The following is a 25,890-nucleotide window of genomic DNA, read 5'->3' as shown; positions in this document are numbered from 1 at the left end:
ACAAAGAACTCGTCAGTTAAGAGCCACTTACAAACAGCAGACAAGGCCAAAAAACTGCTACAAAAACTGACAGATTACAGACATCCACTAAAACACATGAGAATCTACCACTGTGCAACCTTTGAATCCATTACATGCTTTACAACAAGCACATGGGCAGGTAAACTCTGCATGGTAATAAACAGAACTGCTATGGGGCACAGGAAGGGTGGTGTGCTCCTAAAGTTATCAGGCACACTTAGAATTGTAATTCTGGAAGCCTTTTGTGTGTTCCGAGTGAGTTTCCAATTGACATTACCATTGTATACCATGTTGCAACATGTTGGATTGAAAACGGACTAGAACGAATCACTGAAGAAGACATCAGATCGATAAATGTCATATTGAAAGATGGCAGATGGACGCATGGCAAAGAGTGTGACATCTGCATGAAAAGGCACCAAGAGCCTGTAATTTCTTCCTGAACATAAGAAAAAGATTAAAATGAAACATGCTACCCCAATGATACATTCCAAACCAAACATGGTCCTTAGTCAATACACTTACATCAGATGAACATCCATCTGAGCTCAGCTACAATTACTTAGGCCTTTTAGCACTCTTTACAATAGTGGTGCCAGCTAACATATGTGATTGGCCACTTCTTAAATTACCATGATTTTGAGTTAGCAGCTGTAAGTAAAATCTGGCAAAAGTAGTAAGCTATTCATTAAATAACTGCACAAGTATGACAAGATATGATGTATTCATGCTGCATTCATTTGCTGTGTTCCTGTGGAGAGTACAATGTCCTGAAAAACGTCTGCATAATGAAAAGATACAAAGAACACAAAAAAAATTAAGAAATAAAATAGATACAGATATGTAGCTTTCAAGGACAACAGTTATAGTGCAATATTATAATCTGAGATATAGTTTGTTGAAATCACATGAGGTGTTTAAAGAATGTTAATTCAGAGGTTCACTGTAAAACTGTTTACTCACTGTGTCATTTTAAAGCTATTTCAAATATTGTTATGTCATTGGATGCACATCATTTATCTGAGACTGCAGATATATTAAGATTTGCTTTATTATGTAATTAAGATTTATTGTCAAATTTCTAAGCACTGCAAGAAGCCATCTTTCAGTTTGTTTCGAAGTCTGCCACTGCTGGTGCATTCTGCTAAGTGAGCGACCTTCAACCAAATTCCCGATACCAATTTTACCCAATTCCTGTTACTCACTCCACCTCTGCACCTGGCGCCAGGCCTCACCAGTCGCTTCTGCTGGACCACCTGCCAGGACACGTCAACTCATGGCCCCGAAGCTGTCTGCTAGTGTTTAGCTTCACAAAAATATTCACCTCATACCAATTCCAGGTGGCCGATTAACTTGCCTACATTCTTCAATCTTGTAAAACAATCACTAAAGGCATGTTTAGAGGGGCAATAAAAACTGTATATCACCAACAATATAACCCAAAAATGTTGTCACAGAACAAAGTGGCCACACAAAGTGCAGCCACACGTACGACAACACACTGCCCACTGTTGCCCAATAGTGTTTGCAGCAACACATTTCTAGTCCATAAGAATTTGAACAAGGCCACAGTATTGCCACAAAATGGATGAATGTGAACTGGTGGAAGTGAGTCCATCTTTCCTGCGGGGCAGAAAAGATCCAGAAAACCTAACTCTTGAATTAATGTAGCTGTTTCAGAATTTCACTAAAATGTCTAAAAACAATTTTGAATATCTTGTTCAAGTAACTGGTCCAAGAATTGCTAAAACTAGTAGAAATGTGAGAGACCTTATGCACTTACAATGTAACTTGTGATCACACTTTGGTTTTAGCAACCAGTGTTCCATACGAAAGTCTGATGTACCTCTCTAAATTACACTATTTTTCCAATAATCATCTTGGTAAGAGAAGTATGAACGGTTTTGGTAGAAGTACTGAGGGATTTCATCACAGTAAGTTTGAAATAAGAATACAATTTTTGTTTGTTTATGTTTTATTTTTGTTTAAGAGCACATTGCACACAGTTGATGAAGATGACAGCAAAACTTGTATGTTGAAATGTTCATCACTGCTGCAGATAATCTTCAAGTATGACAGTAGCATTAATACAATCTCTGCAAATGCCTGTCCATCACTGTCATGAGAACTTTCACAATACACTATTTCTAATGCAGTTTTGCTGGAACCAAAAGGAGAACCACTTGCACTGCTTAGCATTGCAGGATTTGCTTCGTAGAAATAATTACTGATTTTAAATTCCACTTTAGCTCTAATACAGTTATTGTACAATAAATGTGTAAAGGTGGTGTTAACTGTTTCCACTCCTTTTGAATTTCTTGCTTTTGTCTGTCTACATGACGATCTTTCATGTTTCTCCTGCGATTTCTTCTAGAAGCCTTCACTTCTGTCTGGGTATCTGACACCCTGCAACATGACCTTAGTGTCAGTCTGTAACTGGGCCTGAAAACAGGGTATAAATCATTAGCAATTGGCACTATCTGAAATACACCATTTTCTTTTGAATCATAATATCTAGTATATATCTTGCTATTGCATTTATAGTATTTATTTGTTTTCTTTTTAATTTGGTAATCTGCTAAAGAGTAGAAAACAACTGCCCACGAATTTCAATTTTCCTAACTGTGTTGGTACCATGGATGGAAAGCACTTAGCTATTGTGTGCCCATCTAATGCTGGTAGTAAGAATTTTAACTACAAACAGTTCTTCAGCAAAGTGTTGTTTGTAAATTGCCAGTTTACATACACATACACTGGATGCCAAGGAAAGATTTCAGATGGAGTTTTTAGACACACTGTACTTGGCGAAGCACTACTGGATCATTCTCTAAATTTATTGGAACCTGTGCCTCTTCCTGGCAGGGGAATACCAGTCCATATTGTATTTGTAGCAGACAATACATTTCCATTAACAGAAAACATTATGAGGACATTTTCAACAGTAAGTGCCCATGTGTATAATTATAGAATTTTGAGAGCAAGAACGGTTATTGAAAATACTTTTGGCTTAATGGTGACAATTTTTTGTATCTTCTAGAAAAAAATTGAGTTAGGAGTGGATGTTGTCATTGTGGTCTTCACTCCTGAGACTGGTTTGATGCAGCTCTCCATGCTATTTATCCTGTGCAAGCTTCTTCATCTCCCAGTATGTACTGCAAGCTACATCCTTCTGAATCTGCTTAGGGTATTCGTCTCTTGGTCTCCCTCTACGATTTTTACCCTCCACGCTGCCCTCCAATACTAAATTGGTGATCCCTTGATGCCTCAGAACATGACCTACCAACCGATCCCTTCTTCTTGTCAGGTTGTGCCACAAACTCCTCTTCTCCCCAATTCTATTCAATACCTCCTTATTAGTTATGTGATCTACCCATCTAATCTTCATCATTCTTCTATAGCACCACATTTCGAAAGCTTCTATTCTCTTCTTGTCCAAACCATTTATCGTCCATGTTTCGCTTCCATACATGGCTACACTCCACACAAATACTTTCAGTAACGACTTCCTGACACTTAGACCTATACTCGATGTTAACAAATTTCTCTTCTTCAGAAACGCTTTCCTTGCCATTGCCAGTCTACATTTTATATCCTCTCTACTTCAACCATCATCAGTTATTTTGCTCCCCAAATAGCTGAACTCCTTTACTACTTTAAGTGTCTCATTTCCTAATCTAATTCCCTCAGCATCACCCAACTTAATTCGACTACATACGATTATCCTCGTTTTGCTTTTGTTGATGTTCATCTTATATCCTCTTTTCAAGACACTGTCCATTCCGTTCAACTGCTCTTCCAAGTCCTTTGCTCTGTCTGACAGAATTACAATGTCATCGGCGAACCTTAAAGTTTTTATTTCTTCTCCATGGATTTTAATACCTACTCCGAATTTTTCTTTTGTTTCCTTCACTGCTTGCTCAATATAGAGATTGAATAGCATCGGGGAGAGGCTACAACCCAGTCTCACTCCCTTCCCAACCACTGCTTCCCTTTCATGTCCCTCGACTCTTATAACTGCCATCTGGTTTCTGTACAAATTGTAAATAGCCTTTCGCTCCCTGTATTTTACCCCTGCCACCTTCAGAATTTGAAAGAGAGTATTCCAGTCAACGTTGTCAAAAGCTTTCTCTAAGTCTACAAATGCTAGAAACGTAGGTTTGCATTTCCTTAATCTAGCTTCTAAGATACGTCGTAGGGTCAGAATTGCCTCACGTGTTCCAATATTTCTACGGAATCCAAACTGATCTTCCCCGAGGTCAGCTTCAACTAATTTTTCCATTCGTCTGTAAAGAATTCGCGTTAGTATTTTGCAGCCGTGACTTACTAAACTGATAGTTCGGTAATTTTCACATCTGTCAACACCTACTTTCTTTGGGATTGGAATTATTATATTTTTCTTGAAGTCTGAGGGTATTTCGCCTGTTTCATACATCTTGCTCACCAGATGGTAGAGTTCTGTCATGACTTGCTCTCCCAAGGCCGTCAGTAGTTCCAATGGAATGTTGTCTACTCCGGGGGCCTTGTTTCTACTCAGGTCTTTCAGTGCTCTGTCAAACTCTTCACACAGTATCGTATCTCCCATTTTATCTTCATCTACATCGTCTTCCATTTCCATAATATTGTCCTCAAGCACATCGCACTTGTATAGACCCTCTATATACTCCTTCCACCTTTCTGCTTTCCCTTCTTTGCTTAGAACTGGGTTTCCATCTGAGCTCTTGATATTCATACAAGTGGCTCTCTTTTCCCCAAAGGTCTCTTTAATTTTCCTGTAGGCAGTATCTATCTTACCCCTAGTGAGGTAAGCCTCTACATCCTTACATTTGTCCTCTAGCCATCCCTGCTTAGCCATTTTACACTTCCTGTCGATCTCATTTTTGAGACGTCTGTATTCCTTTTTGCCTGCTTCATTTACTGCATTTTTATATTTTCTCCTTTCATCAATTAAATTCAATATTTCTTCTGTTACCCAAGGATTTCTACTAGCCCTCGTCTTTTTACCTACTTGATCCTCTGCTGTCTTCACTACTTACTCCCTCAAAGCTACCCATTCTTCTTCTATTGTATTTCTTTCCCCATTCTTGTCAATTGTTCCCTTATGCTCTCCCTGAAACTCTGTACAACCTCTGGTTCTTTCAGTTTATCCAGGTCCCATCTCCTTAAATTCCCACCTTTTTGCAGTTTCTTCAGTTTTAATCTACAGTTCATAACCAATAGATTGTGGCCGGAGTCCACATCTGCCCTTGGAAATGTCTTACAATTTAAAACCTGGTTCCTAAATCTCTGTCTTACCATTATATAATCTATCTGAAACCTGTCAGTATCTCCATGATTCTTCCATGTATACAATCTTCTTTTATGATTCTTGAACCAAGTGTTAGCTATGATTAAGTTGTGCTCTGTGCAAAAATTCTACCAGATGGCTTCCTCTTTCATTTCTTTCCCCCAATCCATATTCACCTACTATGTTTCCTTCTCTCCCTTTTCCTACTGATTAATTCCAGTCACCCATGACTATTAAATTTTTGTCTCCCTTCACTATCTGAAGGAGTGGATAACACGCCAAAAGTTGCTTTGTTTGTGCATATATGCACAATTTTTTGCAACATAATGAACATAATAATGCTGTATTCACCACCAGGGATTTTTGATAGTGAAGGTGTGGATACAAGGTGAATATTACAAGGATCTTAGCAAAACAACAAAGTCTGTGTAGAATGTCTTCAAAAAGTACTGAGGAATGGAAGTACGAGGGCTAAAGCAGTAGGAGAACAGTGCATGAATTACGTAATAAATTATCAGGGTCAGACAGCATGGCAAGACATATACTAGAAAAATGTATAATTGTATTAATGTTGACAAGAAATAAAGTTTTTGCTTACCTCTAAACTGGTGTTTACATTATCAGTTCCTGCTTCAGGCCCACGTTGGGACAGAACGAAACCAATGGCATCAAATGCAAACCATGTGGATGAAGAGGTGCCTGCACTTCCACTCTTCTTCCGCAACTGTTTTGCCTCGCATTTTGGCAAAGGTTTTGATGCCTTTGCAATTTTTTTTAAGCTTCATCAACCACGATTCTGTATTCATCAGCAACAAATCATCGGCTATCCTTCTTCGCAGTGTGATCTTCGTAGACACTACTTTCCATGTCTCATAGCTCCGATCTTAGAGGAAATCACAATTATAAACATTACAGTTTTCTCATTTGCCCACATTTTCATTGCTATACGCAAACAACAAACTCATTTGCTGTATACAAACAAGCTCACAGCAAGAAACTACAAAACAAAACAACACAATATATGGAAGTGCAAACTTTCAAACAAAAGCGAAATGATAGTGTTTGCACTCTAACATGTGACTGCAGTGCTGTCAGTGAGAGATGTATGAAACAGGTGAACAGGTGCGACTGAGAGGGAAGTATTTACAGACAAGAACAGAGAGAGTGAGAAAGAAACAGAGAGAGAGAGAGAGAGAGAGAGAGAGAGAGAGAGAGAGAGAGAGCGAGCTTGATTGATTGACTGATTGATTGATTGATTGATTGATTTTGCTCTGCAATGCGAAATATTCTCTACCTTTCATGGACAACAAGGTAATACGTCTGAAACTAGCTGCAACAGAAATAATTCAAAAGCCAAGATCGCTTAAATACTGTTTACTGGATAACTGGTTTCAACACCCTAAAGCTGCCAGCATCAGATCTGAATGTAGCTTAACATTTATAAACCATTTGGATATAACGAAACATGAGGCAGACCAGCTGATATAAAATCATTGTCACAGAAATAAAAAAACAACTGCTCTCATGGTCATTCTATTCCATATCTATTGCAGCCAAATATTTCTGTAAAATATGGTCCATCTAAATGTACCTTGCGGAAGCGCAAACAAATCTATAGTGTAAAGCACATATCAGAGGTCATTGCGAAATGCACCCAAACTGAAAAGTTTCTCGGCAAAGAAGTTCAAACATGACATGGTTTTTTTTAACTTTCTGGCAAATATTCTATTTTAAAAAAGGTTTCTTTTTCAGAAGTGCTCCTTGAAATCAGAAAAATTCCTTTTAACATCTGCAGATTGAAGCATTTCACCCTATAATGCCTAGCTGTCTAATCACATTGCTGCCAGAGCTTTCACTGATGGTACATACTTTCCAACTGGCTAAACCACAATGACCTGTGCCCCATCTACCCTCCAACCTAGCACACCCAACAGTATGTGTACCAATAAAATCTGCCATGTTCGTAACACCACAGCTCAGAACCTACCTTTTATTTTTATTTATTTATTTATTTCTTTATTTATTTGCTGATGTATTTAGCTTTCTGTTTTGTTTAACATTCCGTCATTGAACTTCTGTAATTAGTGTATGATTAATTTGATACTATAATAAAGTGTAATTTCTGTAATATGCACAATATGAGCAAATGATATGTCTTTTCTTTCTCACATAATCTCTTTGGTTGTCTTTAAAATTGAATAATTTTATTTAAATAATTTTGTGTAAAACTACCAATATGTGCAAATAATATGTTTTGTTTAAAGTGATTGTTTGCTGTTATGTAAACTCCTGACCTTCACTTAGTGTTCTTAGTTATTTTGTATGTAAAAGGTGGTATGGTTCCCCTCCTGAATGGATCTTAGTACCGCACGCAAATTGTGGTTGGCATAGATAGAAGAGGTGGATTAAGAGTCAGTCGGGAATGAGCTAATGAACCACAAACAGCTCATAAAAAGGTGAATTGTGCTGGTGTCGAGAGGGGCTTTTTGTGCCATTTTCCAATGTGCCAAAGCCTCGGGTGGATGCAGTAACAAGTTGGAATTATGTTGGAATTGATACCTATCATCGCCCCCAAAAAATGACAGAGTCCAGCAATTCTACCTGCAAATCCACCTACCAACATGCACTCGTCACCACATTGTGCAATCACTGTAATTAAACAGAAGAACTATAGTAATGTACAGTGAAGGATCAGTTCATTGGATGTTATAGTGTACTCAAATACAAGGTAAATTATAACTGAACTCTTGTACTTACTGTGATTTATCCTCAGTCACATATCCACTTAGCGTCCCTCCCACACTGAAGTGCTTACCGAGTGTCCTTTATTGAAAGCATATTAAAATTAATATGGCAATAGAGTGTGCTAAAATTAATATTGTTTGTTGAAAGGATCTTACAAACATCTCAATTTTGTGTTTCACTGCAGGAAAAGTTCAGAACTGCAACTGTTGAGAGTTAAATGTTCATGTGCTTGTTTCACTAATGTAATGAAAGTGTGTTTATTTTGCTCTGCTACAGTGGTCAAGGCGCCCCCCGCCCCCCCCCCCCCCCCAAATTGAAAGTAGTCCAAATGCACAAAGTTACTTAATTATAGAAAGTTTCAATCACTCTTGCTATTCCTGTCCAGTTCTGTACAGTATTGGGTTTCTCTTGTATATTGAAAGTGCTTCTTAATAGTGTAACAGGGCACACATTTTGTCTATTGTGCTAAGCTAAATAATGATTAATAGAAAGACCACTATCTATGATAACAGCAACTTCTTTTATTCATAGGACAGTGAGAAACAGTTTGCTAGTGAAATAATATCCCCCCCCCCCCCAGATATAAAAGTATTTGGTAGAGAGAGAGACTGAACCTATGTCCAATTTAGGATTCTACAGCGAATATTAATAGTAATGTTACGAGATCATTCAGTTTGAATAAGCCCTGTGTATTGTTATCTGTTATATTAACACAAATAGTCTGTTCTGCTCTGTAAGCTCCAACCTTAATGTGAACATATGCAGGTGCCAGAGTTCATTGCACTCTTGTGTGACAAAAGTTATAGGCTGTGTTTGCCCATTGAAGTTACTTATTTTCAGTCCTTGAACAAGAATGATACTCATTCTTATGCCTAATTAGGCTGGCTACCATTTTTATCATCATTTGGATGCTGTGGATAGGTAAATTATTGTTCGTTACTGTTTAAATATTTATGTAATTCTGATTTTCACATCCGATAAGCCACCTCCATTAGGTATATCATGGTCAACACAACTAAATTCCTTCCAGAGGATAACATTGCTCTACTTCTTTATACTATAATTGCTTTGACTAGTAATTACTAGTCATACAATTTGCCTTCAGCTTTGAGGTTATGGTATAACAAATGGCTCTGAGCACTATGGGACTCAACTGCTGTGGTCATAAGTCTATGGTATAACAGTAGCAGACTGTAGTGTTATATGTTGAGTGACACGAGCAAACTGTTTCACAACATACATAAAGGGCATCAACAACGTTATGACTAACAACTTGCATGGCCAGTAGGTAAAAAGGAAATAAATTGGGTTTTTCATTTCTTGTCTCCCCAATTTGATTAAGTAGCTCCTCATTTGCTATCTGATACCTCTCTAATCTTCAGCATTCTTCTGTAGCACCATATTTCAAAAGCTTATATTCTGTTCTTGTCTGAATTGATTATCATCCAAACTTCACTTCCATACAAGGCTACACTCCACATAAGACCCTTCAGAAAAGGCTTTACACTTAAATTGATATTAAATTTATTTTTATTTATTTATTTATTCATCCATGGAACAATAAATATTGTATGGATGTCGTCAGTTTACAACACATGAGCACACATTTACATTGAAACAGGTTTCTCATATTTTGTGTAGTTTTTATAACTAGTCATACACACATTTATAATTACATAATATTTTGGTGATAATGTCATATGTTGCTAATAATCTACATCTATGTTAAATATTCTTTTACAGTATAACAACTTTTACTCACTAAAAAGGTTTTAAGCTTTTGTCTGAAAGTGAGGGGCTCATTTATTTCTTTAATTTCTTGTGGTAATTTGTTATACAGTTTTATCCCATTATAAAATATACTTTTTTTGCGTCTTTGCCTTGTTCTTTCTATCTAGATGGAGGTGGTGACAAGCTCTTGTTTCACGGTCATGTATTAGGCTGTTTGTGTTGTACATGTTGAGATTTTTCTTAATGAACATTATGTTCTGAAAGATATACTCACAAGAAACAGTTAGAATGCCTAGCTTTCTAAATAATTCTAGACAGTGAGCCCTGTTGTTGCTGTTTGTTATTATCCTTATGGCTCTTTTTTGTACTTTGAACACAGTTTGTATGTTACTGGCACTTGTTCCCCAAAACATGATCCCATAGCTGAGGACTGAGTGTAGATATCCGTAATATGTTATTTTAAGACAGGTATTATTGCATACCGGTGCAAGGATTCTAAGAGCATAGCATGCTGTGGATAATTTCTTTGCCAAAATGTTGACATGGTTTGTCCATTTCAGTTGGCTGTCTACAATCATCCCTAAGAATTTGGTACTTGTTACACATTCTAATTCATTATTATTAACTTTTATTCTAGTGGCATTGTGTTTTTTGTTCAATTGGAAGTTAATATAGTTAGTTTTCTTTACATTTAGGGTTACTTTATTTTTTAATGACCAGTTGTGGACATCATTGAGAGCCTCGTTTGCTCTTTCTGACAGTTGTGTTGGATTTTCACCTGTTACTATGTTGCTGTCATCAGCAAAAAGTATTTTTTCTCCATGTCTGATACTTTGTGGGAAGTCGTTAATGTATATAAGAAACAATATTGGGCCTAATACACTTCCCTGTGGGACGCTTATATTCACATTTTCTGGGTCAGACAGGTGTTTTATAAGGGAATTGTTTGAAACTTGTGATATCTCAACTCGTTGAACTCTGTTTTCCAAGTATGATTTGAACCACTTCTTTGTCACACCTCTTATTCCTATTTGCCCTAATTTATGAAGTAAGATTTTGTGGTCAACTGTATCAAAGGCCTTGGACAAGTCTAAAAAGATACCACTTACATTTTCACTTTTGTCCTGTGCTTCTAAAATTACTTTAGTGAACTGTGCTATAGCAGATTGTGTGCCTTTTCCGGGCCTAAAACCAAATTGGTCATTGGAAAGAAGGTTATATTTATTCAGGTAATTTAGCAGTCTCTTTTTGACTAGTATTTCTACTATTTTAGAAATGATAGACAGTATGGAGATCGGCCTGTAGTTCTCTACATTTTCCACATCTCCGTTTTTAAGGATAGGTATAACTTTTGCTTGTTTTAGGTACTCCGGAAAGTATCCAGATTCGAAAGATTCATTAATTATGTCTGTTAATGAGCCCTTTATGTAGTATATACAATCTTTAATTACGCAGACTGGGATTTCATCAAGTCCTACTGAAGTTTTATTTTTTAGTTGGTGTACTACTAGTGCCACTTCCCTTTCTGTAGTTGGCAAGAGCACCATTGAGTTTGTTGGCTGGTTCTGAGTAGGTAAATCATACGTATCTGGAAATTTCTGCTGTAATTTATTTGCAATATTACTGACATATGAGTTTACAAAATCAGCTAATTTTTTAGGGTTACCTACTGGTACATATTTGTTTTTAATATGTGAATTGAGGTCCTTTTTAGCAGAGTTAGATGTTTCCTGTTTGACGATGTTCCAGGCTGCTTTGCTCGTTTTCAGCTTCAAGTAATATTTTGTTGTTTGAAAGTTTTTTTGCAGCTAGCAACACCTTTCTGTATATTTTCCTGTACTTTTTGTAGAATTGCAGAATTTCTGGGTTAGATTGATTATTTTTTATGGAGTTGAGATATCTAAGAGTTTCTGAGGATTTTTTGATACCTGTAGTCACCCACTGATTTCTCTTTGTAGTTTTAATTTGATAAAGAGTTTTGGGAAACATCTCTTCAAATCTGAGTTTAAAAATTGACATGAACTTGATAAATTTCTGATTTGCATTGGTTTCTGCATAGACTTCCCTCCAATCTTCATATTCTAGCTGGGATTTAAACTGATACAGGGCTGATTTGGAAAACATTCTTTTGTATGTCAAAGTTTAGGAGGAGTTTCTACATGAATGTTAGTTTTTAAGATCTGGCAGAGGTGGTCTGATAGGCCCAGGTTTTGGACAACAATATGACATTTTTTACTATCAATATCTGTAGCTACATGATCTATAGATGAGGAGGATTCTTTCATTATTGTAGTTGGACAATTAACAAGGGAGGATATTCCATAACAGCTTAGAATATTCACATATATGTTGCTAGCCTTATCAGGCTTCATCATATTAATGTTTAAGTCACCACAGATAATTACATTTGCTTTTGGTCCAGAAACCTTGTCTAAGCTTTGATTCAGTTTTGAGAAGAATATATCAATGTCTCCACTGGGAGAGCGCTACACACAAAATATGACTAATTTTTTTGCTATGCCAGGTCCTATTATTTCAACAGCGGAAAGTTCGAAATGTTTGTCCTCACCTAGATCTAAAAGATCATCTCTAACTTTAAATGACATACTTTTTTTTTTACATAGATACATGAACCTCCACCATTCATTGAGATTCTGCTATAGTAACATGCAAGGTCAAATGAGGCTAATGCAATGTGTTCAGTTTCCTTCCCTTTGCACCAGTGTTCAGTGATACACAAAATTTGGCTATCAAAATTTTCCAATTCTACTTCTAGCTGTTATGCTTTGTTCTTTATGGCTTGAATGTTTTGGTGAAACACTGTTAGGCATTTGTTTTCACTTATCTTGGTGGCGCCTTTCCCTTTAGACCTGATGCTAAAAAATCCTTTAGATGAGCTGGTGGCATGGTTATTCTTCTGTTGATGACAGTGGAGGTGAGTCTGTTGCCAGTTAGACTTGGAAGTTGGTTTATCTGAAGGTATCTGCCTTATGTTAGTCTTGTAACTGAGGCCGGGTACCAAAAATCCTTGTTGTAGATTCCTCTGCTTGCAAGCATTTATCTCTTTCCCTGTATGTTAACAAATCCATAAATTCTTTTCCTGCTGTTGCCAGTTGTAATTTTGTATCCTCTCCACTTCATCCATCACCAGTTATTTTGCTGCTCAAACAGCAAAACTCATCTATTACTCTGAGTGTATTATTTACTGATCTACCGGTAATTCCCTCAAAGTCCCCTGATTTAACTTAACTAGATCCTATTACCTTTGTTTCACTTTTGTTGATTATCTTACAATATCTTTTTAAGACAGTGTCCATTCCACTCTCTTGCTCTTCCAAGTCCTTTGTCATCTCTGGCAGAATTTCAGTCATCAGCAAACCTCAAATATTTAATTTCTTCTCTCTGAACTTTAATTCCCTCTTCAAATTCTTTCTTGGTTTCTTTCATTGCTTGCTCAATGGACAGACTAAACAACATGGAGGCAGATTAGTACAGCACTTGTTTTTTGATAAGCTGATAAAGCTATAGACAAAAGGGAAGGCGAATGTCATGGACAATGCTGGACTGCATGGTTTTTATGGAAGGAAGGAGTCAAAAACAGATATACATAAATGTTTAATTGTGGTGTGTGGCCAGGAAGCTCCTGCACAAAAGACTGCTTACAACTGGATCACTAGGTTCACTAGTGGAAGGGAATCTGCATGCAAGAATGCAAGTACTGGCCATCCGCTAACAATGAAGTTCTCCCTCAACTGTTTATGGCTGATTCATGTGTAAACTTTCATGAATGAAAAATTGTAGACAGGCCTCAGAGGCATAGCCTCATACCCCACTATTTATGATGATTTGGGTATGAAAAAGGTGTGTGCACACTGGCTTCCACAGGACTGATGCAGGCCTAGAAGGATAAAAAAGAGTTGAAGTCTGTTTTAGACTATTGGAAATGAATGACGATCCTGATTTTTTCGGGGAAACTGGTGACAAGTTATGGTATCACTATCATACAACTAAGAAGAAATTCCAGTCTATGCAATGCAAACATTCTGGGAGTCCTAGGCCCAAGAAATTTCATGTTACTCCATCAGAAGGTAAGCAGATGTCCTTCACCTTTTGGGATACTTTTAGCATATTGCTAATGGGCTGGCTTCCACATGGAACACCTGCCAAGAGCAGGGTGTATGGTGACACTCTTACATGACAGACACATGATTCAGTACACGTAACATGAAAAGTGGCTGAAAGGAGGACTCCTCCAGCACAATAACGCATGACCCCACACCAGCAATGCCACTATTACAAAGTTAACATTACTGGGGTTCCTTGTTCTGCCAAACATGCCATAATTCACAGCATTTCATTCCATCTGGTTATGATTTATTCGATAACATGAAGGATGTTGTGTGAAGTAAGAGCTTCAGCAACTGTGAAAAACTGCTGGCAGCTGTCCAAGAGTGGGTGTATAATACCCCCAAACAGTGGTTTTGTGGCATAATAATGAAGTTGCCAGGAAGGTTGCAGTGGTGTATTGATGTCAATGGGAAGCATAATAAGATATCCGAAGGTGCACTTACCCACATTCATTAATAAATATGGTTACAAAAACTACTATTCTAAATCATATCTGAATCCCCTTCAAAACAGTAAAAATAATAATAATAATAATAATAATAATAATAATAATAATAATAAATTACAAGCATTGGCCAAACGACTTAGAAGATACAAAAAAAGGGAAAATAGAAGGAAACAAAACCAAACATTCAACACAAACCAAAAGAGATTTTACCAAACAATAGATAACACACACATTAAAATAGACAATCCACCAAACATAACAGACATCGAACACTTCTGGAGCAACATATGGTCAAACCCGGTACAACATAACAGGCATGCACGGTGGATACAAGCAGAAACAGACTCATACAAGATGATACCACAAATGCCTGAAGTGATAATTTTGCAACATGAAGTCACCCGAGCAATTAATTCTACGCACAATTGGAAAGGCCCTGGAAATGATAGAACATCAAATTTCTGGCTAAAGAAGTTCACCTCAACACATTCACATTCCCTGATACACTTACACATGGAATAACCTATCTGAAACCTAAAGATCAAGCAGACACAGCAAACCCAGCTAAATATCGCCCCGTAACTTGTCTACCAACAATCTACAAACTTTCCAGAATGAGATTTTCACTCTGCAGAGGAGTGTGCGCTGATATGAAACTTCCTGGCAGATTAAAACTGTGTGCCCGACTCTCGGTCGGGCACACAGTTTTAATCTGCCAGGAAGTTTCATATCAACGCACACTCCGCTGCAGAGTGAAAATCTCATTCTGGAAACATCCCCCAGGCTGTGGCTAAGCCATGTCTCCGCAATCTCCTTTCTTTCAGGAGTGCTAGTTCTGCAAGGTTCGCAGGAGAGCTTCTGTAAAGTTTGGAAGGTAGGAGACGAGGTACTGGCAGACGTAAAGCTGTGAGTACCGGGCGTGAGTCATGCTTCGGTAGCTCAGTTGGTAGAGCACCTGCCCGCGAAAGGCAAAGGTCCCGAGTTCGTGTCTCGGTCGGGCACACAGTTTTAATCTGCCAGGAAGTTTCAATCTACAAACTATTAACTTCAGTCATTACACAGAAATTAATGACACATACAACACAGAACAAAATTATAAATGAAGAACAAAAAGGCTGCTGCAAAGGAGCACGAGGATGTAAAGAGCAACTGATAATAGATACAGAGGTGATATATCAAGCTAAAACTAAACAAAGGTCACTACACTACGCATACATTGATTACCAAAAAGCTTTTGATAGTGTACCCCGCTCATGGTTACTACAGATATTGGAAATATACAAAGTAGATCCTAAATTGATACAGTTCCTAAACATAGTAATGAAAAACTGGAAAACCACACTTAATACCCAAACAAATTCAAATAATATCACATCACAGCCAATACAGATTAAGTGTGGAATATACCAAGGAGACTCATTAAGTCCTTTCTGGTTCTGTCTTGCTCTGAACCCACTATCCAACATGCTAAATAATACAAATTATGGATATAATATTACTGGAACATACCCACACAAAATCACACATTTGCTATATACATGGATGATGCAAAACTACTGGCAGCAACAAATCAACAACTCAAGCAATTACTAAAGATAACAGAAGTATTCAGCAATGATATAAATATGGCTTTTGGAACAGACAAATGTAAGAAAAATAGCATAGTCAAGGGAAAACACACTAAACAAGAAGATTACATATTGGATAACCACAGTGACTCCATAGAAGCGATGGAAAAAACAGATGCCTATAAATATCTAGGATACAGAAAAAAAATAGGAATAGATAATACAAATATTAAAGAAGAACTAAAAGAAAAATATAGACAAAGACTAACAAAAATACTGAAAACAGAATTGACAGCAAGAAACAAGACAAAAGTTAAATACTTATGCTATACCAATATTGATCTACTCATTTGGAGTAGTGAAATGGAGTAACACAGACCTAGAAGCACTCAATACACTTACACGTTCACAATGCCACAAATATAGAATACATCACATACATTCAGCAACAGAAAGATTCACATTAAGCAGAAAGGAAGGAGGAAGGGGATTCATCGACATAAAAAAACCTACATTATGGACAGGTAGACAATTTAAGAAAATTCTTTCTAGAACGAGCAGAAACTAGCAAAATACACAAAGCAATCACTCATATAAATACATCGGCTACACCACTGCAATTTCATAACCACTTCTACAACCCTTTAGATCACATAACATCAACAGATACGAAGAAAGTAAATTGGAAAAAGAAAACACTACATGGCAAGCACCCGTATCATCTAACACAGCCACACATCGATCAAGACGCATCCAACACATGGCTAAGAAAAGGCAATATATACAGTGAGACGGAAGGATTCATGATTGCAATACAGGATCAAACAATAAACACCAGATATTACAGCAAACATATTATTAAAGATCCCAATACCACAACATATAAATGCAGACTTTGCAAACAACAAATAGAAACAGTAGATCACATCACAAGTGGATGTACAGTACTAGCAAATACAGAATACCCCAGAAGACATGACAATGTAGCAAAAATAATACATCAACAGCTTGCCTTACAACATAAACTAATAAAACAACACGTTCCCACGTACAAGTATGCACCACAAAATGTACTGGAGAATGATGAATACAAATTATACTGGAACAGAACCATTATAACAGATAAAACAACACCACGTAACAAACCTGACATCATACTCACCAATAAAAAGAAGAAATTAACACAACTAATCGAAATATCCATACCCAATACAACAAATATACAAAAGAAAACAGGAGAAAAAAATTGAAAAATACATCCAACTGGCTGAGGAAGTCAAGGACATGTGGCATCAGGATAAAGTTGACATTATACCAATTATACTATCAACTACAGGAGTCATACCACACAATATCCACCAGTACATCAATGCAATACAGCTACATCCAAACTTATATATACAATTACAGAAATCCGTAATTATTGATACATGTTCAATTGCCCGAAAGTTCCTAAATGCAATATAACATATACCGTACAGTTCAAAGGAAGTGACGCTTGATCAAGGTCCGCGTCACTTTCCATTTTTAACCAGACTTAACGTCTGAGAAAGTAAAGAAATAATAATAATAATAATAATAATAATAATAACTGAAAATACATGGCATTGTTATTTCTTTTGTACTAATTGCCATTACGTGTGGTCCACCACTTTGTTTCAGTCATTTTAGGAGACTATTCTAATGGAAATATAAGCAAAAAATAATAAATTCATTAACTTAAGGGGTGATTATAATTAAATTTTCAATGCTTGAGAGATCCCCCATGAGAAATGAATGATCATAGGACAATGAAACTTCATGTAAACTTTTTGTAAGGTCTTGCAGAAGATAATTAAAAATAAACCATTGAAAGAAACTAATTTTACTTTACATGAGAGGGTAACATTTGTTAATTGTATACAATGTTTACATACCAGGTTACAAACATTGCTCAGTCCGTATCCACAACAGCCTAGAAGATTGCACAAATACCATTCACAGTACTTTTTGAATGGGAGACTATAGAGTGTTCAGCTGTTGTGACATAGCTTGTGCACTTCTTGAAGATCACACACTGTGTCCAGCATTCTCAGCCATGGCAACAGTAAATTCTTCAACAGTTTGTGGCACAATTCGTTGCTGACTTCTCCTAGGAGTAATTCTCGAATCACCAGTGAATTCAAACTTCCAAATTTGTTCTTTAACCCTGGTGTGGAAAGAACACCTCTCTGTATTCCTTTACTGCATCAATACTTGTGAACAGCACCACCACTGCTGTTGTTTTGATAAAAAAACTTTACGAGCAAAGCGCCACTCACCTTGTGCAGACCCATATTGACAGTCTGCAACTGCAATGTACACAGATGCTCATGTTTCAAACCTACGTTGCAGTACCAGTACTGTTGCCTAAAGGCAAATTATGACACTAACAGTACTAACAACACAAATCTTGCAGCACACAGTCTGAACATCATTCCTATTAATTTGGGTATCCCTATGGTAAATAATCTACACTGGCTCAAGTAGGGAAAGTTTAATTATGACTGTCCTGTATATCATATCACACAGAAAGGGCCTCAGATTGTCACCTTTATTTCACCACCCAAACTCTACTAATCTCTGAATTTCAAGTAATGTTACAAAATAATATTTAGCACACCTGTGGCTAATAACACTGGTTTTTCAAAAAAATCTTGAGAGATGTTCTAAGAGAGCTAAACATGATTTCTTTTCCTCCTTTTATTTCATTTTACTTTAAACTCACCCATATTGAAGAATTTTCAATACAGACTGTTTCATCTCACCTAATGTTCAAAACTGTATTACATTATTTTCAAAAAACAATATCGTCACAGAACTGAAGAAACGAAATTAACACAGAAATGAAACTTTATAGATGAACAGTATCACATCTTGTGCTTATAAACTGCTAAGCAGAATACATAAATGCAAAGCAACAAAATGCTGTCATTAAAATTGAGTTGCACACAGGCACAATGAAAAGACTATTACATATTTAGTTTGCAGCAAAAGCCTTTTCCAGTAAAGAAAAGGCACACGCAGGCAGAAAAGGCACACGCAGGCAGGAAAGACACATGCACATGCACACACGGCTGCCATCTCGAGCAGCTAAGACTGGAATGTCTGCTGGAGATGGTGGTTGTGCACGTATGCATGTTTTCTGAAGAAGACTCTGGCCAAAAGCAAAATGTGTAACAGCCTTTTCATTGCTCCAGTCTGCAATTCAGCATGTCATTTTTATGGTGAGTAGCAGTCTATCCTTTTCCTAATATTGCTGATGTTCCAACCTAGAATTTCCATTTTTTGAAAATGGCACTATAAATATTTATGGACAGAAATTAGTGTTTATGTCTAAGAAACTGAGAAAGCCATTGGCTAATTGATGCTGTGAGTCGATCCATGATGCAGACTTGGGAGACTTTGTAACACCACTTATTGTAAAAGGAAAATATTTGGGTTTTAGTCCACATCCAATGTAGTTTTATTTCCTATTAGTTGTTAATTTTATAATGAATGTAAAATCAACTAGAAATACTATTATTTCTTTCCATAACAGTGCAAATAACTTCAAAAAATTACTCCTTCCCACAGTTTTGAGTTTATTGATTGATGTACAGATTCATGCAACAAAAGAATCACATGTTTGTCATTACTTACAGGTTCCTTTTTTATGTGAGCCGCATCAAGTGGAGATGTGGTTTCTTCCTCTGACAGACATGCCTATACAGAAAGAATGGCAGTTACACATCAAATAAAAAGTGGAACAAAGAAAGTGAGATAAACTAAATGTCTACATTTCCAATACCTACATAAAAAAATTACATTTCTCAAAGTAGGAGCATTGGCATAACTCATAATCTTTGATCAAAAGACTGGTTTGATGCAACACTTCACACTAGTCTGTCCTCTGCACCCCTGTATAGCTACTGCACCCTGTAACAATTTGAAGCTGCTTACTGCAGTCAAGCCTTGGTCTGCCTCTGTGATTTTTAACACCCACACTTCCCTTCAGTACCAAATTAACTATCCTTTTATGTCTCAGCATGGGTCAAACACATGTATATCCCTTCTTTTGGCTGAGCTGTGCAATAAATTTCTCTCACCAATTAGATTCAGACTAATTTTTGTTTTTAAATAGCTATTGTCCCCAGCACTGGACCAATTTAGGATGCTGATCACTATATATTTAGGATCATCTGGCAAGTTTGAATGGCCTGGTTAAAACTCCAACATAGTTCCCATCTTGTCAGTAGCTCGATTATGCCCTATGGCATTATTTAGACCAGATTTTTTTCTAGTTTATACCACATTTATGAGGATTGTTTTGCTTGGGATTTTTAGAAGGATATTATCACATCCCTCATTTTTGTATTGTGCATTGTCTATTCTTGTTTCATAATGCTGCATAGATACTAAATCTGTGCACATCAAGAATACTGGTTATTTTTTTATTGAGTCAATTATTTCCTCTCGCTGCAAGTATGGAGACATATCAATAGATGGTAATTGCCTAATTTTCAACCAGAGGTAAACGATTAACTTTGCTTGTGATAAAGTTTTGAATTAATCATTCCTGTTTGCTGAATATATGCGAGTTGTTGGCAGTGACAGCTCATCAGCAGTTGCTAAATTTTGTTACAAGCTGGATGCTTGCAGCTGGTTCAAAAGAAAAATAAAACACAAAGCTTGTTACCATTACTGATGTGGTGTCACCGCTAGACACCACACTTGCTAAGTGGTAACTTAAATCGGCCGCGGTCCTGTAGTACATGTCGGACCCGCGTGTCGCCACTGTGTAATCGCAATCCTAGCGCCACCACATGGCAGGTCACAAGACACGGACATGACCTCGCCCCAGTTGTACGGACGACATAGCTTGCGACCAGACCTACCAAGTCTTCCTCTCATTTGCCGAGAGACTGATAGAATAGCCTTCAGCTTATTCCATAGCTACTACCTAGCAAGGCGCCATTTGTATCAGTGCTTATAGCTTACTACTATTCAAGAGATGTATTCCAACAAGAGAATAAAGTTAAGTATATTATTCCAGCTACGTACTTTTCTTCTTATTCATTAATAAGTCTCATGTTCCAGTACTTCACGCCCGTCTGCGTTAGTTTAGCGTGCACTTTCAGCCACTTCGATCTACAAGGTGTTGGCCCAGCTGCCGACACATCACATGGCGACGAGAAAAAGTGTTTTTTTTCTGCTTTGGACTGATTTGTTCTTTTTCCCTTTTTGTGCTCTGATTTGCTTGTGTCATGGCTTCGCCACAATCTCCAGATGTACTGTCCGAATTTTTTCGCTTGCAGAATCAGCAGACGCAGGCGTTATTGGAAGCCCTTGGACAGCTCGTCCAGGGTCAACGTGCGCTGCAAACCGATGCGGCAGCCGCCGCTTCATCGCTACCGCAGCCACACAACGCTGTCGCACCGCCATTTAGGCCCTTTGAGGCCACGTGCGAAACCTGGACTGAGTGGGCCAGCCAGTTCCAGTTTCATCTCGCCGCGTACAGAATACAAGGTAAAGAGCGGCAGCCGTTTTTGCTTTCTTGTGTCGGTGTGTCTACCTACCGTGTGATAGTGAAATTGTTTCCCCGACGCGACGTAGCAACTCTGTCCTACGAAGAAATTTTGTCTGCTTTAGATGCCTATTTCAAAGAAACAGTAAATGTAGTTGCAAAACGGTATACGTTCTTTCGTACAAAACGTACGGCCGGTCAGACTAATAGGGAGTGGGTTGCAACTTTGCAAGGCCTTACTAGAGACTGCGCGTTTGCCTGTGAATGTGGCCTCCCATATTCCGATACAATGGTGCGTGATGCAATAGCACAGAACGTTTCTGATGTTCGCATACGGGAACAGATTTTGAAACTCGTAAATCCCTCCCTTCAACAAGTGATAGACATATTGGATAGGCAAGACACACTTGACTTTGCTCAGGACTCATTTGAAACTTCGCCAGCAGTGTGTCACATTAATCAGCCCGCCGGGCCCGCTGCACGGGACGCTAAGCGGCCCTCGCGCCCGTCGCAGCCTCGCTCGCAAACACGTGCGCCGCGTAAGCAAGCAACTGCAGTGAAATCATGCCCGCGGTGTGCAACTAGACATTCGCGTGAAAATTGCCCGTCACGCCAAGCTATTTGCTTTTACTGTCAAAAGAAGGGACATGTTCAAAGTGTTTGCCAGAAGAAGCTTAGATCAGACAATCGCAATAATTCCAGGCCTTTTGCTTCGCGCCGGAATCGCACCCAGGACAATCAGGCTCGTGGACCTTCGCCCATGGACATTAATGTAGTTCATTCCCACCCGTCCAGTGACACTTTAGCTAACAGTGACTGTGTTCGTCCCACCCAAAGTGTGTGTCGACGTCGCAGGAAATCCCGTAAAGTCGCAAGTGCTTCTGTACCTGTATCAGTTCAATTTGCACGTGACAGTCGCTCTTGTCGTCAGCAGGACAATAAACTTTTTGTGGACTTAGACTTTGACGGCACAGTGATACCATTCCAGCTCGATACCGGAGCTGCAGTTTCATTGCTCAATCACGACACGTACAAACAACTGGGCAAACCGCCATTGCGTGCCGCAAATGTTAAGTTACATGGTTACTCGGGACAGCAGATCCCTGTGTTAGGACAGTGCAGCCTTCTTGCAACATACAAGGGACAAACAAAACTTTTATCATTTTACGTTCTTCGTTCTTCTAGTGCAGTGAACTTGTTTGGTTTAGATTTGTTTCAATTGTTTAATTTGTCTATAGTAAATCAGGTCCTATCAGTGAATCAGACTGTGCCTTCCGCCAGTGTTTCTAGTCTTTGTGAAGAATTTGCAGACATTTTTGCACCGGGCCTTGGTTGCGCTAAGAACTATGCTGCACATTTGGAATTGAAAGACAACGCGCAACCGAAATTTTTCAGAGCGCGCAATGTTCCCCACGCATTGCGTGATGAGGTCGCAAGAACATTGGCCGATTTAGAATCTCAAGGTGTAATTGAACGTGTGCAGGCTTCTCTCTGGGCCTCACCCTTAGTAATTTTGCCAAAACCTTCCGGAAAACTGAGACTTTGTGTGGACTTCAAGGCCACTGTGAATCCACAACTTGTGACTGCTACTTTTCCTTTGCCCCGCCCGGAAGATCTTTTTGACAAACTGTGCCCGGGAAAATATTTTTCCAAATTGGACCTAGCTGATGCGTACTTGCAGATACCTGTGGACGAAGAATCCCAGCACGTCTTGGTGGTAAACACGCATCTTGGCTTGTATCGCTTCAAAAGACTGCCATTCGGGTGTGCCTCCGCCCCTGCATTGTTTCAGCAATATTTACAAACTATTTGTGCGTCGGTCCCTACTGCTGCGAACTATCTGGACGATATTGTGATCTCAGGACAGACAGAAGCAGAACATTTGCAAAATCTCCGAACATTATTTCAGGTATTGCGTCAGAATGGTCTTCGCTTGAGAAAGAACAAATGTGTGTTCTTTGCTCGGGACTTACCCTACCTGGGGCTGTCATAAATGCCCAAGGTATACATCCGAGTCCAGAGCACCTCCGTGCCATACAGGACTTACCTGCTCCGCAGAATTTGAAACAGCTACAGAGTGTGTTGGGTAAAATAAATTATTATCATAACTTTTTGCGCAATGCTTCTTCCATTTCAGCTCCGCTTCATCGCTTACGCCGTAAAGGTGTTCCGTTCGTCTGGACGACGGAATGCGAACGCGCCTTTCGCCAGTTGAAATCGGCGTTACTTTCAAATACTTGCCTTACGCCATTCGATCCCCGAAAACCCCTTTTGTTGATGGTTGATGCATCGGATTTCGGGATCGGTGCTGTGCTTGCGCACAAAGATGGCTCGCATGATCGCCCTATTGCCTTTGCGTCCAAATTGCTCTCATCTGCGCAAAGAAATTATTCACAAATAGAGAAAGAAGCTTTAGCTCTCGTGTTTGGTGTTACCAAGTTCCATGACTTCTTGTATGGTCGTCACTTTACAATCATCACGGACCACAAACCTTTGACATCGCTTTTTCATCCGAACAAGCCTGTACCTCCGCGTACAGCGCAGAAATTCATTCGCTGGTCACTTTTTCTCTCGCAGTACCGCTACGATATCTTGTATCGGTCCACTGCTAAGCACGGCAACGCTGATGCGTTGTCCCGTTTGCCTGTTGCTGAGGATCAAGCATTCGATTCTTCCGAACTTGCTTGCATGTTCATTGATTCGGAAGCCGATGACGTGGTCGCATCGTTTCCGATTGATTTTCGTCGTGTAGCTACAGCCACAGCTGCTGACCCTGTCCTTGCTACTGTTTTGCGTTTTGTTGCTACGCAATGGCCCTTGTCAAAGTCACGGATCGAAGATCCTTTGGTTCGCCGTTTTTTTGCTCACAAGGAGAGACTTTTTGTACGACGTGGTGTTTTGTTGTTGCGTTCCGATAATGATCAGTCCAGAGTCGTGGTCCCACGTTCGTTACAGTCATCTGTCTTAAAGCTTCTCCACCAAGGACATTGGGGTATAGTGCGAACGAAACAGCTTGCTCGTCAGCACTGTACTTGGTTCGGAATCGATGCTGCGATTACGACTATGTGCTCCTCTTGCGTGGCGTGTGCCGAACAACAATCCGCCCCGCCGCGGACATTCTTTGCATGGCCGAAAGCCACTTCCCCTTGGCAACGCTTGCACATCGATTTTGCTGGTCCATTCTGGAATGCTCGATGGTTGGTTGTGATCGATGCTTTCAGTAATTTTCCTTTTGTTGTCCGGATGTCTTCCACGACGTCTTCTGCCACAATCCAAGCCTTGTCTGCTATCTTTTGCATTGAAGGTCTCCCGCAGACTATTGTTTCCGACAATGGCCCACAATTCATGTGCGCAGAATTTCAGTCATTCTGCAAGGCCAATGGTATTCACCATCTGACATCCGCGCCGTTTTCGCCTCAGTCAAACGGTGCCGCTGAACGATTGGTCCGGACTTTCAAGTCCCAGATGTTGAACTTGAAAGAGTCGCATTCTCGGGAGGACGCTTTGTTGCTCTTTTTGTCTTCGTATCGCTCTCAGCCCCGCGATGGTCGCTCGCCGGCTGAATTGCTCCATGGTCGTCCTCATCGTACCCTGATGTCTTTGCTGCATCCGCCGCATCAGGTTCCTGTGCAGCGGCAGACTCCTGCTTTTGCTCCTGGCGACGTTGTCTATTATCGCAACTATCGCGGTTCACAGCGTTGGCTCGCAGGGCGCATTCTTCGCTGCCTCGGCCGCGCGATGTATTTGGTTTTGGGGGCCTCTGGTGAGGTGCGTCGGCATCTCAATCAGCTGCGCCTCTGTCGTCGCCTGGGTTCTGCCGCTCCCCGTCTGCTTTCAGCGACGGAGCCGTCAGGTCAGCGCCCTGGGGACCCATCTACTGGCTCGCCTCATCCCCAGGTGTTACCGACGCTGCCTTCCATTTTGCCCCATGGCGTCGCGCCGCCGCCGCCGCAGCAGCCGCCGCAGCTGCCGCCGGCGCCGCCCGCAGTGGACGCTTCGCTGCAGCCGCCACGCGCCTCCCTGGGGCGCGCGCCGCCGCTCGCTTCCCGTGACCAGCTGTCCTCCGCCATGGACCTCTTGCCCGCTCCGGACCAGATGTCGTCTTCGCCCGTCGGCTTCCCCGACGCACTGGAGGTCGACTCTTCGGCCCCTCGTGTATCATTACGTGCGCCTACACCTCATGTTGACGTGCACCCTGGACTAGGTTTGCAGGCGTTTCCTAGCTCCCCTCGGACCGAATGGCCGGGTGCGGGTGGCACGGCCTCGCCTGTTGTTAGGCTCCCCACCTCATCGCATACGTCAACATGGGGTCCTCCCCACGGCGGGCGGAAGCCTTATCTCACGACCGTTCGCCGATTTGCGGGGGAGGAATGTGGTGTCACCGCTAGACACCACACTTGCTAAGTGGTAACTTAAATCGGCCGCGGTCCTGTAGTACATG

At 39.7% G+C, this 25,890-nt stretch overlaps 1 protein-coding gene across 1 annotated transcript in view; it reads right to left on the bottom strand.

Moving 5' to 3' along the window:
* Positions 1–25,890, bottom strand: part of LOC126210492 (zinc finger protein 808-like) — a 180,124-nt gene that overhangs the window by 72,768 nt on the left and 81,466 nt on the right. Inside the window, exon 5 of the mRNA XM_049939724.1 lies at positions 19,586–19,648. Within this exon, the coding sequence (XP_049795681.1) occupies positions 19,586–19,648 (63 nt within the window). The remainder of the gene's footprint in view (positions 1–19,585; positions 19,649–25,890) is intronic.

This window comes from Schistocerca nitens, chromosome 10 (genome assembly GCF_023898315.1).
Source record: "Schistocerca nitens isolate TAMUIC-IGC-003100 chromosome 10, iqSchNite1.1, whole genome shotgun sequence".
Taxonomy (NCBI): domain Eukaryota; kingdom Metazoa; phylum Arthropoda; class Insecta; order Orthoptera; family Acrididae; genus Schistocerca; species Schistocerca nitens.
Note: the sequence above shows the minus strand (reverse complement) of the source record. Positions and strands in the feature narration are given on the sequence as shown.